The 17092-nt window shown below is 45.2% G+C and overlaps 2 protein-coding genes and 1 long non-coding RNA gene across 3 annotated transcripts; 1 reads left to right on the forward strand and 2 right to left on the reverse strand.

Moving 5' to 3' along the window:
* Positions 1–3775: 3775 nt before the first annotated feature.
* On the forward strand, positions 3776–9189 carry MRPL40 (mitochondrial ribosomal protein L40). Its single transcript, XM_083717742.1, has 4 exons — positions 3776–3935; positions 5485–5568; positions 6200–6355; positions 8662–9189. The coding sequence occupies exons 1-4, from the start codon at positions 3865–3867 to the stop codon at positions 8969–8971; spliced, it is 621 nt and encodes a 206-aa protein (XP_083573868.1). The 5' UTR covers positions 3776–3864; the 3' UTR covers positions 8972–9189.
* Positions 9190–10909: 1720 nt separating this feature from the next.
* Positions 10910–16622, reverse strand: LOC310834263 (synaptic plasticity regulator PANTS). Its single transcript, XM_083717813.1, has 3 exons — positions 16475–16622; positions 13752–13919; positions 10910–11155 (listed from the first exon to the last, which is right to left on the reverse strand). Exons 1-3 carry the CDS (start codon positions 16517–16519, stop codon positions 11030–11032), a joined length of 339 nt encoding a protein of 112 aa, XP_083573939.1. The 5' UTR covers positions 16520–16622; the 3' UTR covers positions 10910–11029.
* Positions 11917–13471, reverse strand: LOC310834319. Its single transcript, XR_014559184.1, has 2 exons — positions 12406–13471; positions 11917–11987 (listed from the first exon to the last, which is right to left on the reverse strand). It is a non-coding gene; the product is annotated as an uncharacterized lncRNA (long non-coding RNA).
* Positions 16623–17092: the final 470 nt, after the last annotated feature.

Below are 17092 nucleotides of genomic sequence, written 5' to 3' on the forward strand. Positions count from 1 at the left end.
TTTATGATTGTTACTTTGTCAAAATAAAACGAGGAGGAGGAGGAAAGAAAGGTCATGTGGTTTAGCTCTGGGTAGCCAAGCATAGAGAGATTGGCAATTTTTCTCACATGTGTGTATGTGTGTGTGACAAATTCCAGAGGGGTCATGTTGTCGGGCTGCAACAGATTGGAATGGATTGCTTCGAAGTGACTTCAGGACCAGAGGCAAAATAAAATCAATGACATGACACACACCCCTCCAACTGCCCCACCCTAGCTGTAGTTCCTGAAATGGTCCATTTGGATATTGCCATTGTTGCCAGGACTGCCAACACCTGTAGGTCCCAGCCAGCAGGGGAAACAGTCAGGGGGGATAGGAGTTAGAGTCCGACACAAATCCGGATGGTGGGAGCTGGGAGTCCAACACAAATCCTCACTCGTGGGGTATGAAGTTGCTTCAAGACCTGCTATATTGGGAAACCTGTGGTCCTCCAGATACTGCAGGAGGACACACCCCAAACCCAGCTCTCTCATCATCTCCAACTATTGGACTTGCTATCTGGGACCGAGTGCATTGGGAGTCCAACAACATCTAGAAGGCCACAGGTGTATGAAGTTGCTTCAAGACCCGCCTACGGCCCTCTAAATGCTGCAGGAACCTCAGCATTGGGAGATGGGAGCCCAGCAACATCCTGGATATAGCAGGTGTTGAAATGCCTTCACATATCAGGTGTGGACCTCCAGTTGTTGCTTCCATCAACCCTGGCTGTTGATTATGCTGGCTGGTGCTGGTGGGAGTCCAAGAATGACTGAAGAGTACCACTGGCTCTCGATCTCTGCTGTATACATACTGTTGACTTCCTCACAACAATCCCAGTCGGTATTATTCCCCATAATCTAGATGGAGACTTTAGGCTGAGAGAGGACAGGGAAGCAGCACAGACACACCCCACCTGAAGCAAATAATAAATAAAGAAACCTTTTGTAATTTTTCTCTCCTCTATAATTCTATGATTTTATGAAGGGCTTGACTAATTATTGACTTGTACAATTTTGTGCATGTTTACTTAGATGTAAGTTGTTTTAATTTCAATTAAACTTAACCACAACTGAGACCAAGAATGTTCAGGTAGCTCTGCATTAATTCTATTTTAATCATCCTAAAAACTGTCTAATAAAGCCATTGAATCTCATATATCCCAACTCATGATCCATAGAATTGCATAAACTTTATTTATATACTTTACAACATCTCATAAAGTATCTAACACCTTCTGAAGAATACGCTGCTGTGTGCAAAAATATAATAAAGGATTCCCAATTCTGTATATGTTTCTGTTGACCACCTTAAACTTTATCATTGCAACATATCATTGCAACTTTTATTCCCATTCAACCATTGTCAAAATTTAATAATGTTTCCAATATCTGCATAACAAAACTTGATGCCAACAGTCATATAGACTGTCATATACACAAATTGTGTTGGTTGATTGGCAGGTGGAAACGATTAGGGGGAAATGGCATCACAGGCCAAATTGGACACTCTAGTCAGCCAAGATTGGCTTGCAGGCCAAAGGTTCCACACCCCAATATACAACATTAACTCTCAGAAATGTTCAGGTATGGAGTTTTTTTTTAAATAATAACATAAAATTGGTTTTCTTTTTGTACTTGCATTTTTATTTCCATTACCTCTTATGGTATCCAACGTTTATTTGCGTTGGTGCATTTCTACCATAAATAAAATAAACTTTCAGTTTTAGATTCACATTTTTTGCACCTCTGGTCTAAATTTATAGCACCTGCTATGCTATTAACAAATCTCTCATATACTAGTGCACAGTGAAAAAGCATGCCTCACTTTTCATACACCGTACAGTACAGCATACTTCCAGATATCATACATTATGAACACATTGTTAAACACTGGTCTGAGCCTGGTCCATCTCCTTATCAAAGAGATTCAAAATGTTGCGCAACAGAGGAATCTCACACAAGAGATTGTGCAACAATCCATTGTGCAACGAAGTTAAAGGTAAAGGTAAAGGTACCCCTGCCCGTACGGGCCAGTCTTGACAGACTCTGGGGTTGTGCGCCCATCTCACTCAAGAGGCCAGGGGCCAGCGCTGTCCGGAGACACTTCCGGGTCACGTGGCTAGCGTGACATCGCTGCTCTGGCGAGCCAGAGCCGCACACGGAAACGCCGTTTACCTTCCCGCTGGTAAGCGGTCCCTATTTATCTACTTGCACCCGGAGGTGCTTTCGAACTGCTAGGTTGGCAGGCGCTGGGACCGAGCAGCGGGAGCGTACCCCGCCGCAGGGATTCGAACCGCCGACCTTTCGATCAGCAAGTCCTAGACGCTGAGGCTTTAACCCACAGCGCCATCTGCGTCCCGCAACGAAGTTACCAGCGACCTTATGCGTTCTCTTGTGCAACAATGTTATTCCAGCACAAAACATTCTTGAGCGGAACAAGAATACCATTAAGTGACTTCAACAGTGTTGCATTGAATATAACAAGAAATGTTGCCCTTCCAGGCCAACACAGCTATGTGACTTCCTCCAGCTGTTATTGGACTCACAACTCCCATCATCCCTGACCATTGGGCATGCTGACTGTGCCTGATGAAAGTCGTAATCCAATCACGTTGGTTCCTCCTCTCTGCTCTAGAACTGTTACTTTCCCATGTGCAACAAATATTGTTCCCCCTCATATGCAAATGAATGCAGATTTACTAAGTCAACTACAACATATAATGAACTGACTACAATCCTTATATAGACTTTCCAGGCAGCTAATCCCATTGAAAACTGTAGATTGCATTTTTTCGGTTTACGTTACATGAAATTGTCCTATTAAAAATAGGATTACAGACCTTTCTTAAAAGTATTTGAAGGGAATTGATTTAGACTGCACAGGAGTAAGTCCCACCAAGTCAGTGGGGTTTTAACTTCTGGGTGGATATGGATAGGACCGCACCAACAGTCAGTTACTGTGCTTAGAACTGGTAGCACAAAGTGTGCCATATTGCATTTATAGAGAAACTAGTCACTAACCCCCAAATCACGCGTTTTACATGATACATCGAAGACAGACAAATTAACTTCAAATTGGAGCTTTTTATATATATATTAATTATAAGGAAGACAATCCACAACATCCTTCCTCATACAATGTAAAAATTAGGAATACTTAACATCTGTATTACTAATGCATTCCCAACACGTACATTGTGCTTACTTGTGATGATCTTATCCTTTTATATCTTGCCATGTAAGCAGTTTTCCTGGCCTTATTTATCTTGTCTCCTCCTATAACTGAGTTTTACTGATGTGTTATTATGGAGAATGCCACATGTGTTGCTTGCTAACATATAAAAAATATTATTTTGGAGAGGGTCAGTGGCAAACCGCTTTTTTCGTTCCATTGTTACTTGTTGCACTCACCAACCTTTGCAACCGCCTTTTAAAAAATAGCAAATATCTGTACTGCTGAAGACGTTTTTAAATTAATCTGTACCTAGATATTATTTTTCAAAGTAAATAAAGATATACAATAACAGCTAAAGAATTGGAGCCTTGGGTTTCTACTGTTCCCTAGATTAATATACAGTAACCTGAATTCCCCAAAACTCTGGGACAGCCAATAAAAGAATGGAAGACAACCTGTAGAGATAAAACTCTTTTATTAACAGGAAAACAACTCCCAACCGAGTCGGTTTCCCCCGACCGGAACCTTTGTGCCAGGGCTCCTGAGTGGGGAGGACCTCAATGGCGGCAGGACCGTTGTGCAACGCCGGAAGTGTCCCCCTTCCGGAACGGAGAGACCTGGTGCACTGCTGCACTTGGGAAGGTTCGCTGCGCTGAAGAGCGGAGGAGAGGCATGTTGGGCCAGGTTGTCGCTTCTGGGGCGCTGAGCCTCCTTCGCAGCGGGGCAGGAAGCTCTTTACTTAGGTAGGGGGCAGGGTAGTTTTTGTGTGTTGAATATATGCTATATGGTAATTTATGGACCTAATAGGTATCTAAAGCCATTTGCACATAACAAAATTTGTATTTTATTAAAATTGTTGAACTGAAATACAACTAAGAAGAAGTATATTAATAGGTAAAGGTAAAGGGACCCCTGACCATTAGGTCCAGTCGTGACTGACTCCAGGGTTGCGACGCTCATCTCGCTCTATAGGGACATGTGGCCAGCATGACTAAGCCACTTCTGGCGAACCACAGCGGCGCACGGAAACGCCGTTTACCTTCCCGCCGGAGTGGTACCTATTTATCTACTTGCACTTTGACGTGCTTTCGAACTGCTAAGTTGGCAGGAGCAGGGACCGAGCAACAGGAGCTCACCCCGTAGCGCCGACCTTCTGATCAGCAAGTCCTAGGCTCTGTGGTTTAACCCACAGCGCCACCCGCGTCCCTAGTATATTAATAGTGAAATACAATTAAGAAGAAGTATATGAAATAATTATTAAGCTCTAACTTAAAATTATTGGGGCCCATTACTTACATCAGGCTTCCTCAGACTCGGCCCTCCAAATGTTTTGAGACTACAGTTCCCATCATCCCTGACCATTGGTCCTGCTAGCTAGGGATCATGGGAGTTGTAGGCCAAAAAACAGGGTTGAGGGTTCAAGCCCCATGTTAGGCCAAATATTTCTGCATTAAGGTAAAGGTAAAGGACCCCTGGATGGTTAGGTCCGGTCAAAGGCGACTGTGGGGTTGCGGCGCTCATCACGCTTCAGGCTGAGGGAGCCAGCGTTTGTCCGCAGTTAGCTTTTCTGGGTCATGTGCCCAGCATGACTAAACCGCTTCTGGCGCAACGGGACACCGTGACGGAAACCAGAGTGCATGGAAACGCTGTTTACCTTCCCGCCACAGTGGTACCTATTTATCTACTTGCACTGGTGTGCTTTCGAACTTCTAGGTTGGCAGGAGCTGCAACAGACCAATGAGAGCTCACCCCGTCACTGGGATTCAAACCACCAACCTTCTGATCGGCAAGCCCAAGAGCCTCAGTGATTTAGACCACAGCGCCATCTGCGTCCCTATTTTCTGTATTGCAGGGGCTTGGACTTGATGACCCTTGTGGCCCCAAGTTGCTACCTATTGGCAATTTCAAATACTCAGGTTGCTCCTGTGACATTGCTGTGCACTGGGCAAATGGTGAGACACCACTGCTTGGTCCAGCCCGCAGTGGCTATGCCACACAAAAAATGGAAAAAAACATGATGGGCCCAATCCACAATCCTTTATGCCTTAGCTTCAGTAAGTTGGTTTGAAACATTTGCAAACAGGTGTAGAAGAAATAACCATCACAGAAGTGAAGAAGGGTTTGCAGTTGGGTTTGTCACTGGAAGTTGCCCATGATTGGGGCGCCAGGGGCACAAAGATGGCATAGGGGACGTTGAGCTAGATTTAAATGGGGTGTTGGGTGATGCCTGTAATCTTTGCTATTGCGTGCTATATAAATATTGGAATGAATGAAATATTGCTTATTTCTTAGTTCTCAGCTAATCTGGAATGTCCAAGGTCGAGCGAACCACTGGCAGTCTTCACTTCTTGGACTGAGGGCAGCATTACCTATGAGGTAAAACCCAAGTCAGCTTCGATCTTATAGGTACACAACAAGCCTGCGAGAGTGAGTGTGACTGGCCCAAGGTCACCAGTGAGCTTTGTAGCTGAGTGGGGAACCGAATCCAGGTCTCCCTGGTCCTAGTCAGACAATCTCAGGGTTGTGGGTTTGAGCTCCATGTTGGGCAAATAGATTCCTACATTGCAGGGGGTTTCTAAGGCAAAAATTTTAGTCACATTTACCTGGGAGTCAACCCCGCTGAATACGGCAAGACTTATTTTCAAATAAACATGTGTAGCATTGTTCATTTAAGAAGAGTTCTGTGTATTTCATGGATGATCCAATAAAACAGGGAAGGGGAACCTGTTGCCTCTCCAGATGTAGCTGGACTCCAACTACCATCCAACATGCCCAGCGGGCAGAGATGATGGGATTTGTAGTCCAATGTCTGGAAGGATACAAGCTCACCAATCCTGCAATATAACGTATAGTTTGAAATGTTTTCTGTTCAGCCTGTTTTTGATACCATCAAGGTAATCGTTCAGAGGCATTGTTGGAATGTAGCATATAGTTGGCCTGAGTGATAATATTGCATGCCTATAATTGCCGATAAGAACTCTTTGAAGTGTTTCCCTGTCTCCATTAGAGCAGAACCAAGGAAGAAGAAGAAGGTGGATCAAAAGAGGGATATAGCCATAAGAGACCGGTTGAGGAAGAAAATAAAAAAATTACAAAAAGCCCCTCAAGAACTAATTCCTATTGAAGACTTTATAACACCGTTCAGATTTCTAGATGAAAAAAGGTAATTATCAGGCATTCCCATGCATACAGTATGGCCACAATATATTTTGCATGCTTTGCAAAGCAGATTTTTCAGTATTTTTTTCTCTCTAAGGGAAGTGATTCTGGAGTAGCAGTATTAATCTGATTTAGTTGTGTGAAAAAATTCAGGTGTGTGCATGTTTGAGAGAGGGGATAGTTTATACTTTTGCTGCATTTGTGCAATCAAATTTCAGTTTAATAAGCGAAGTATTTTCCTAGCATATACAAACCCTTCTCTCATCCATTTGCATGATACACCCTTTATGGGGTATGTCTCAGTGAAAGGCAGTGGTATCCGACTAACCATTGTTTCTGTGTCCAGTTCTGGGCGTCACAATTTAAGAAGGATATTGACAAGCTGAAATATGTGCAGGGGGTGGCAACCAAGATTATCAGGGGTCTGGAAATCAAGCCTTTAACAGTTGAGGCAATTGGATATGTTTAGCCTGGAATATCGACTGAGAGAAGATATGATAGCTGTCTTTAAATATCTGAAGGGCTGTCACATAGAAGATGGAGCAAGCTTATTTTCTCCTGCTCCAGAGGTAGGACCCAAAACAATGACTTCAAGTGACAAGAAAGGAGATTCTGACTAAACATCAGGAGGAACTTTCTGACGATAAGAGCTGTTCTATAGTGGAACAGATTCTCATGAGAACTGGTCAACTTTCCTTCCTTGGAGGTTTTAAGGAGAGGATGGCTGGCCATCCTTCATGGATGCATTAGTTGAGATTCCTGCATTGCAGGGGGTTGGACTAGATGACCCTTGGGGTCCCTTCCAACTCTACAACTCTGTGATTCCCATTTCATCCAGACCAGGGACATAGGTGGCTATTAGCCTTGGACCAAGCCAGAATTTTAAATCACAGTTTGAAGGTTTAAGATCGTGGCTTGTTCTGAAGCTGGTAAACGTATTTTCCTAGTTCAGACAAAAAAGGAAACCATGAGTAATTGGAAATTTATTTATTTCATTGAGCTCTGTTGCCCAGGAAGGAGAAGAAGGGATTGTATGCATAAGTAAAAGACTTGTACAGTGGTACCTTGGTTTAAGAACAGTCCGGTTTAAGAACGATTTAGTTTACAAACTTTGCAAAACTGGAAATAGTGTCTTGGTTTGAGAACATCACCTTGGTCTAAGAACGGAATCCGAATGGTGGAAGGGCACCGGCGGCGGGAGGCCTCATTAGGGAAAGCGCGCCTTGGTTTAAGAACGGTTTTGGTTTAAGAACGGACTTCCGGAACAGATTAAGTTCGTAAACCAAGGTACTGCTGTACTTCATAATATGGGATATGGTTGTCCAAAGGAAGCCAGTGCTAGCCTGAGAGTTAAGTTCAACTTCTGATTCACTGATATGTTCAAGGTGTGGATTGGATACTAAATAGCACTCGAAGTTTCAGCAATCAGTAGCTATTTTCATGTGAAGACAAAATATAGTGAATATAGCATGCTGCCTGTCCCTTGGTCCCTCTAGCCGAGAATTGTCTCTGCTTACTGCTCACTTCGCATCTTTCCCTGCCCTACATGGAGATGTCTGGGATTGAAATGGGAAACATCTGTATGCAAAGCAAGTACTGTTTCATACAAATTCCTTGTTCGTGATATGGGTTCCCTTGCTTCAGGATTACAGTTCTGTGTGGTTTAAGTAACTTAAAGATAGTTGATGCCCCCAAATTACACTGATCAGCCAAAGGGTATTTGTTAAGGCAAAGGAATTATTATTAGATGCTGATGTTGCTCAGCTTTAATGTAACAGAAATATTTCACAATAAAGTCAAGAACCCAGGGCTGCAATGTGGCACAATGGACCTTGTAACCACAGAGGCACACTTCTAAAATTGCTTCTTTTCCAGAGATTCAATGTCAGTTTGGCTTAAGAAATTTTAGCTCTCGTAGTTTCACCTTCTGAAACAAGGATTAACAGCTCAGGAACTTGTGCAGGTCTTGTAAAAATAATCTTCCAACTGGTTGGCCCCAAGTATGTAACTGTGTTTTGTTTTTTAGGAAGGAACTAGACAAAATAGCGGTCAACTGCAAAGGGGATTTGGATATTTAATTTGGGACATTTTACCTGAGAATCTTCTGCTATTCTATTCTATTTAATGCAACAAATAATTTTAGTAGCCGTGACCGTGGTTTAATTGTATGTCTGTGCCCGACGATTTTTATGGTTATTGTTGTTTTTTCTTTTTGTTTTTTCTTTTGTTCTCCTTCTGAATGATGCCGTGGCCTATGGCTAGTGCAATTAAAAGTTTAATTGGAAATTGTGTTTTGTTTTTCTCTTTTAGGGTGCGAGACACCCCTCCGCTCTCCCCCGAGGAAAGCGAAAGGCGAGCTCTGCTTATGAAGAAGTGGTCATTTTACAAGCAAAAGCAGCATGAGGCAGAGAAAGGTATAATCAAATCCCTTGTGGATGCCCAGGAGGCAGCGTTAAAAGAACTGCGCCTTGAATCAGAGGAACTGTACGAGGCAGCAATTCAGCGAGACGATGGTCTGTTCCCTTTTGAGAGGCAGGAGCTTATGCACTCACCGCCACTGCCTAAGTATGAGGCTCCCGAAGGAAAATGTGTCGACGTCACCAAAGTATATACACAGTGATTCGGAAACGTTGCCAAGGAACTACTGGAAGATTCAGCAAATGCAAAACACAGTAGCATGAACTATGTGTGGTCATTCATTACTTCTGAATTACCAGAAATGAACAGAACACACCACAAGAGCAAGCCTCCCTTTTAGAATAGGGTACATTCTAGACATCCACTATCCTTCTCTCTTTGTGCAAAGAATATGTGACATAAACAACATTTATATGATGATGATTATTTTTTTGCCATTTTTTCCTGATTAGTAGCCAACCTCTGGTCTGCCAGCTGTTGTGTGGAGTACAACTCTCATCGTTCCTCACTGTTGGTTATGCTGTTTGGGGCTGATGGAAATTGATTGCTTAGCCACCTTTCCTCTGATCACCAGCTTGGACAGAATGTGTTCAGCTAGCATATGTTATTGGGTCTACATTCTAAGTAAAGCTATGCGAGGAGGGGAAGATTGTACATCCCATGGGGTTACCAACCTTTTTGAATTTTGAGTGTGTTCTGGGGACACCAGTCCCCAAAGAGCTGCCACGGGAGGGTGGCATAACACATGGTTGCCATATATTGGTGAAGCTTTCACCATAATCATATTTCCTATGAGAAGAGGCTTAACCAACCTCTTGTATGTTATGTAGAAAATAAGCTGCAACAGCACATTAAGGGTGAGAGAGAAACAGCAGCTCCTTAGGTCCTTGGGATTCCTATCACTTGGGGTCCAAACAACTCACGCACCAATCCCAGCTCTGACCACTCATTGTCTAAAAACACAGACAGGAAGGAACAACCAGGCTCCCTCATTTCACAAAAATCCCTTGGAAGGATTTCTGCACATTTTGCTTCATGGGAAGGCTAGATAAAGGTAAAGGGATCCCTGACCATTAGGTCCAGTCGTGGCCGGCTCTGGGGTTGCGGCGCTCATCTCGCTTTATTGGCCGAGGGAGCCGGCGTACAGCTTGCGGGTCATGTGGCCAGCATGACTAAGCCACTTCTGGCGAACCAAAGCAGCGCATGGAAACACTGTTTACCTTCCCGCCAGGGTGGTACCTATTTATCTACTTGCACTTTGACATGCTTTCGAACTGCTAGGTTGGCAGGAGCAGGGACCGAGCAACGGGAGCTCACCTTGTTGTGAGGATTCGAACTGCCAACCTTCTGATCGGCAAGTCCTAAGCTCTGTGGTTTAACCCACAGCACCACCCACGTCCCATGGGAAGGCTAGAGTCCTTTTAAAAACTGAAAACTCACGAGTCTGCGGCTCATGTCAGGGTGCCAAATGAAGGTCTTCCCCAGGTCCCATAGCACCAGGTTAGCAGCCCCTGCTGTATCACATATTCAGAACGTACGTGCTGCATTTGTAGTACAGTCAAACCTTGGTTGTCGAACATAATCCGTTCCGGAAGACCGTTCAACTTCCGAAACGTTCGACAACCAAGGATCAAAGAGCAGTTGGCAAAGTCAATGGAGAGAAAAGAAAAGAATTCCCCAAAAGCCGTTCAGCTTCCCAAAACTGTTCAAAAACCGGAGCAGTTACTTCCGGGTTTTTGGCGTTCGGGAGCCAAAATGTTCCAAAACGAAGGTGTTTGGGAGCCGAGGTTTGACTGTACACAAGAACTTCTAAACCACCTCCACTCATCGCGTACAAATCTACAGGATTGTATCCATTGTAGCCCTGTCGTGAAAGTCAGTGGTATTCTGACAGTACTGTTTAGAACATTGTTGAGCGAGGGAAAACAGGGTGCCAGAGGACAGCTCACAACATTAAATAAAGCCCGTTAGCCATGACAGTTAAATGATACTTTCACATTCGGAGACAATATACCTCTTAACTAGCAAGTATGGGGACTTGTAACAGGGTTATCTCCCCAAAATTATCTCTTTAACACACTGTTTACTAAATAGTTCAGAACAGATTGTACTTTTTAAAAAATATCAAGCACCACTATAGTGAAGTATATGGTTGCTGTGAGCATGGGTTTATGGCTGAGAACTCTTCTATACAGCACAGTGTTGAGATTCCATAGAAGGCATCGCCCAGAAGTCCAACACCTGGTATTCCAGGGCCTCATCATTTGGGTTTGTCTTCATCCAGAGGCAGATACCAGCTTACGGGAGGGCCTTTCCTCAAGTTCCACACCGGAGCATACTTCTGCTTCTCCATAACCCGCTCTCTTTCGCTCTTGCATAGGGAGTCCTGGAAAAAGACCGAATTGTCAATAATAACAACTATTATTCATACAATGCCCTCAAGTGAGCATAGATGCTATGCAGAACAGAAGATCTCAGGTGCAAACTGGAGTCTCCAGGTAGGGCTTGAAACAACTGTGAAATCCTGGAGAGCTGCATTGGCATCTCAGGGTAGGCGTTCCTGACCCAGGCAGGCCAATGGTCCCAGCTGGTAAAAGAAAGCTTTGTCTGCAATCTTAGAATCGTAGAGTTGAAGGGGCCACAAGCGTCATCTACTCCAGCCCCCTGGAAACCTTTGCCCAAAATGGGACTTGAATCCATAACACTGAGATCAAGAGTCTCATGCTCTACCAACTGAGCTATCTTGTAGGACATGACTCACTAATAGAATGCCTGCAGAAGGTCCCAGCTTCAACCTCCATATAGGACTGGGAAAGACTGGAATACTGGAGCTGCTGCCGGTGTAGGCAGTAGACTGATGGACCCATGGTCTGACTCAGTGCAAGGCAGCTTTCTATGTCCCTCAGTATTAAGGGAAGGATGGAGCTGTGTCTGCAAAATGTCCCAGGTTCAATCCCTAGCATCTCCAGGTAAAGGTTTGGGGAAAGCACCTGTGCGAAACGGTGGGGAGCAGCTGGCAATCAGTGTTGATGTACATCAAGGGTGGGCTTATGGTCGATGGGATGGGGGAATCTACTGGTTAAATATCTAGGTTATCGGTCGATCAGTAAGGGGTTCCGACTCCCCATAGTAACAACAAAAACACAATTTTGGTTAGTGGTTTTATACTTGTAAACCGCTTAGAAGCTGCCTTGGCAATTTAGTGGTATATAAAGGAACTAATAAACAACAATACAGAGGTACCTCGGGTTACATACTCTTCAGGTCACATACGCTTCAGGTTACAGACTCCACTAACCCAGAAATATTACCTCGGGTTAAGAACTTTGCTTCAGGTTTAGAACAGAAATTGCGCAGCGGCGGTGGAGCAGCAGCAGGAGGCCCCATTAGCTAAAGTGGTGTTTCAGGTTAAGAACAGTTTCAGGTTAAGAACAGACCTCCGGAACGAATTAAGTACTTAACCCTGAAGGCAGCCCTGTTTAGGGAAGTTTTTAATATTTAATGCTGTATTGTTTTTAACACTTGATTGGAAGCCGCCTAGAGTGGCTGGGGAAACTCAGCCAGATGGGCAGGGTATAAATAAATTATTATTATTATTATTATTATTATTATTATTATTATTATTATTATTATTACCTGAGGTACCACTATAATAGTTGATTAAAAAATTACACTGCTACAATAAAGCAAACTTGGGGGCAACAAGACGTGAGATTGTGTGCAAAAGTAGTTCTGGTATTGAAAATAAAGGTATCCACCTAGTTCTGCAGATGTGGGTGAGCTTTGGCCCTCCAGATCTTGCTGAATTACAACTCCCATCATCCCTGGGCATTGCCCATGCTTGCTGGGGCTGATGGGAGTTGTTCAGCAACATTGGGGAACCAACAGTTCATCGCACCTGTTCTACTCACTTCAGTACAACCACAGAAATTAATCCAAGTTCATTATGTCTGTTAAACTTCAATGAGGCTATGCTGAGGATGGATAACACGGGATACAGTGAACCAAATATATTTAGCATTTCTGTTGTGCTTAGGTTAGGACATACAGACAACGGCCATTTTGCACGCATTCCAGCCATGCGCATGCCTAGTCAGAGCCGGAAAAGGACGTAACCCGGACAGGGTGGGTTTTCACTACACTGTCGCATGCAATGACCCAAAATGCAACCCCAGCGCAAATCAGGGGTTGCCTGTATTGCAAAACCAGTTTGTACTCCCCATCGTTACGAACCACACAATAGGCTGCATGCAATGCCAGTCCTACTCAGAATAGACCCAATGGCATTAAGAAATATGCCCACTTTATGCTCATCAATTTCTCTTTGCTTACTCTGTGTGGGATTGAGTTGAACCACTTTTTGAGAGCAGCAGGCAAACCACTGTTTTGAGCCACTCTGTTATTTAGTTTTGACGGTGTGTTATTTGCACCTGGCTCTAGTTGGTCAATCCTGAGGTTAAAGTATAAAAAAGCAACATGCATCTGACACATCTGAAATCTGCCCACCCTACGGAAGACTAGTCTGAGCTAGATACAGTGGTACCTCGGGTTAGGTACTTAATTCGTTCCGGAGGTCTGTACTTAACGTGAAACTGTTCTTAACCTGAAGCACCACTTTAGCTAATGGGGCCTCCTGCTGCTACTGTGCCGCTGGAGCACGATTTCTGTTCTTAACCTGAAGCAAAGTTCTTAACCTGACGCACTATTTTTTTAAATATATTTTTTATTCTTTTTCCATAACAAATTATACATCCAAAACATCTGTTTTACATCCAAATTCCTCCTTATTGACTTCCCTCCTCCTGCCTGAAAAACCTTCCTAGTACTTACTTTCTCCTGAAGCACTATTTCTGGGTTAGCGGAGTATGTAACCTGAAGCGTATGTAACCTGAGGTACCACTGTACATTGATGGTTGACACAGTAAAATCCTATGAATGGATTTTTCCATTGCTGCAAACCTGCGCCTTGTCCCTTGGCATACCTTAGCCTCTGAACTTTTCGTCTTCTCCCATGCTTTGCAGTTCTCATAATCTCTCTTCCACTGCTTACAGGAAGGCGCCTCCCCGTAGGTATAGTAGTAATGGAACAGATTTGGGATGCTCTTGCAATGTTTCCATTCAGACCAGTAGTCATTGCAGGCTCGTGGGGGCTGCCAAACATACACACAAAATGTATAAGCAAGGAATCAACACTCGTCTACAGGACAGAGAGGACCATAGAAACTGCATCAAAATGTTGCAGTGCAAAGTGCTCTTCTGTTCCAGGTGTCTTCCCAGACCTGCTGAAAGAGGCAGTTATTAAACCGCTTCTTAAAAAAACAACTTTGGACCTAGCCATCATGGCCAACTATCACCCAGTCTCAAATCTTCCATTCTTGACCAAGGTGATTGAGCACGTGGTTGTTGAACAACTCCAGACATGCCTGGAGGATGCGGACCATTCGGATCCCTTCCAATCGGGATTCAGGACTCATCATGGGACTGAAACTGCCTTGGTCACGATGGTCGATGATCTCTGGCAGGCCAGAGACTGAGGTGAAAGCTGTTCCCTGGTCCTGCTGGATCTCTCAGTGGCTTTTGACACCATTGATCACGACATCCTTATGGACAGTCTGAAGGAGTTGGGAGCTGGGGGCACTGTTATACAGTGGTCCCGCCCCTTCCTCCTGGGCCATGTCCAGAAAGTGGTGTTGGGGGGTGAGTGTTTGGATCCCTGGGCTCTCATTTGTGGGGTGTCTCAGGGTTCTATCCTCTCCCCCATGCTTTTTAACATCTACATGAAGCTGCTGGGAGAGATAACCAGGGGGGTTGGGCTGGGTGTTTGTCAGTATGCGGATGAGACTCACCTCTACCTCTCCTTCAAATCAGAACCAGTGGAGGCAGTGAAGGTCCTGTGTGAATGTCTGAAGCAGTTGGTGGGTGGGTGGGTGGGTGGGTGGGTGGCAGCTAACAGATTGATGTTGAATCCTGACAAGGCAGAAGTACTGTTCTTGGGGACAGGGGGCGGAACCCTCGTCCTGAACCGTGCCCCTGAAGGCCCAGGTACGCAGCCTGGGAGTCATTTTGGACTCACAGCTTTCCATGGAGGCACAGGTCAATTCTGTGCCCACAGCAGCTGTTTACCTGCAGCATGTGGTATGCAGGCTGAGACCCTACCTGCCCACAGACTGTTTCACCAGAGTGGTGCATGCTCTGGTTATCTCCCGCTTGGACTACTGCAATGCACTCTATGTGGGGCTACCTTTGAAGGTGACCTGGAAACAACAACTAATCCAGAATGTGGCAGCTAGACTGGTGACTGGGAGTGGCCACCGAGACCGTATAACACCGGTCCTAAAGGATCTTCATTGACTCCCAATACATTTCTGAGCACAATTCAAAGTGTTGGTGCTGACCTTTAAAGCCCTAAACAGCCTTGGCCCCATATACCTGAAGGAGCGTCTCCACCCCCATTGTTCAGCCGAGACACTAAGGTCCTCTGCCAAGGCTCTTCTGGCGGTTCCCTCACTGCAAGAAGTGAGGTTACAGGGAACCAGGCACAGGGCCTTCTCGGTAGTGGCGCCCTCCCTGTGCAACGCCCTCCCACCAGATGTCAAAGAGAAAAATAACTACCAAACTTTTAGAAGACATCTGAAGGCAGCCCTGTTTAGGGAAGTTTTTAAGGATTGCTGTTTTTATTATGTTTTCAAATACAGTGGTACCTCGGGTTGAGAACTTAAATTTGATTCTGGAAGTCCGTTCTTAACCTGAAACTGTTCTTAACCTGAGGTACCACTTTAGCTAATGGGGCCTTGTGCTGCCGCCATGTGACTTCTGTTCTCATCCTGAAGTACAGTTCTTAACCTGAGGTACTATTTCTGGGTTAGCGGAGTGTGTAACCTGAAGCGTCTGTAACCCGAGGTACCACTGTATGTTGTAAGCCGTCCAGAGTGGCTGGGGAAATCCAGCCTGATGGGTGTGGTATAATAATAATAATAATAATAATAATAATAATGGGAATTGTAGTCCAAAAGCAGCTGGAAAAACACTGCTTTAACCCAGCTCTTTTCAGTCCCAGTTGTTGTTGAACTACAACTCCCATCCTCCCAGCTAGCAAGGGATGATGGGAGTTGTAGTCCCAGAACACCTGAATGGCGCTATAAGGGACCTATTGGACTCATATACCTGCATTAAAGGTAAAGGTAAAGGTACCCCTGCCCGTACGGGCCAGTCTTGACAGACTCTGGGGTTGTGCGCCCATCTCACTTAAGAGGCCAGGGGCCAGCGCTGTCCGGAGACACTTCCGGGTCACGTGGCCAGCGTGACATCGCTGCTCTGGCGAGCCAGAGCCGCACATGGAAACGCCGTTTACCTTCCCGCTGGTAAGCAGTCCCTATTTATCTACTTGCACCCGGAGGTGCTTCCGAACTGCTAGGTTGGCAGGCGCTGGGACCGAGCAGCGGGAGCGCACCCCGCCGCAGGGATTCGAACCGCCGACCTTTCGATCGGCAAGTCCTAGGCACTGAGGCTTTAACCCACAGCGCCACCTGCGTTAATACCTGCATTAGGCACAAGGAATTCTGCAGCCTGCACACCTTCTGCCACAACAGACCAGTCTTTTGAGGGGCCCTTATAAAAGGCTTACACACAACTGCCTCTCTCGAAGGCTTTTTAAAGCAGCTTTCCTATTCTGAGCCCCACGTTATCCCCCCCCCCCCCCGCTTACCCTCCAGGTATCGCTGTCAGCCATGCTGCTCCCTGCTCCGTCCATCCCTCCCTCCCTCTCCGTAAAGAGGCGGGGCTTTGTGACGGATTGACCCGGCCGCGCCACCGTCCGCGAGCCCAGACGCAGTCGAAGTCAAAGAGGTAAAAGCTCCAGCGGTTCGCTTAGAGACAACTTCCGGCTCCCGTTTGCGGCAGTTTGGCTGAGGCTCCGCCATTGAAGGGGGTTAAGAGTGGCGGGGAAAGGCTGATTAGGGGATAATTGGGCAAGAGGGGTAAACACTTTCCCTACCCACCCCGTGCTTTTGAAATAATTGTCGCCTGTGCAAAAGAGAGAAGAACAAAACGACTTTTTTATTTTCAAAAAAGGCTTGACTCCTGTTCCTTATTTAGTAATTATTCAGCAATATCAACTCAGTCTGGAGAGCTCAGTTGGTTAGAGTGGCTTCTCTTGGTCGTTGCCTAGAAAAATGCAGTGAAATATTATCCTAACAGTCTACTAAGAAGTAAATATTGAGTTGAATAGAACTTTCAGGTGGCTGAGGACAGGATTGCAGCCTAAATGAGTCCCTTTTTTGGATTCACTGGTTTCCCACTGTACTACCAAATTTACAGTGTGTCA

This window comes from Podarcis gaigeae (genome assembly GCF_964106915.1).
Source record: "Podarcis gaigeae genome assembly, chromosome: 16".
Taxonomy (NCBI): Eukaryota; Metazoa; Chordata; class Lepidosauria; order Squamata; family Lacertidae; genus Podarcis; species Podarcis gaigeae.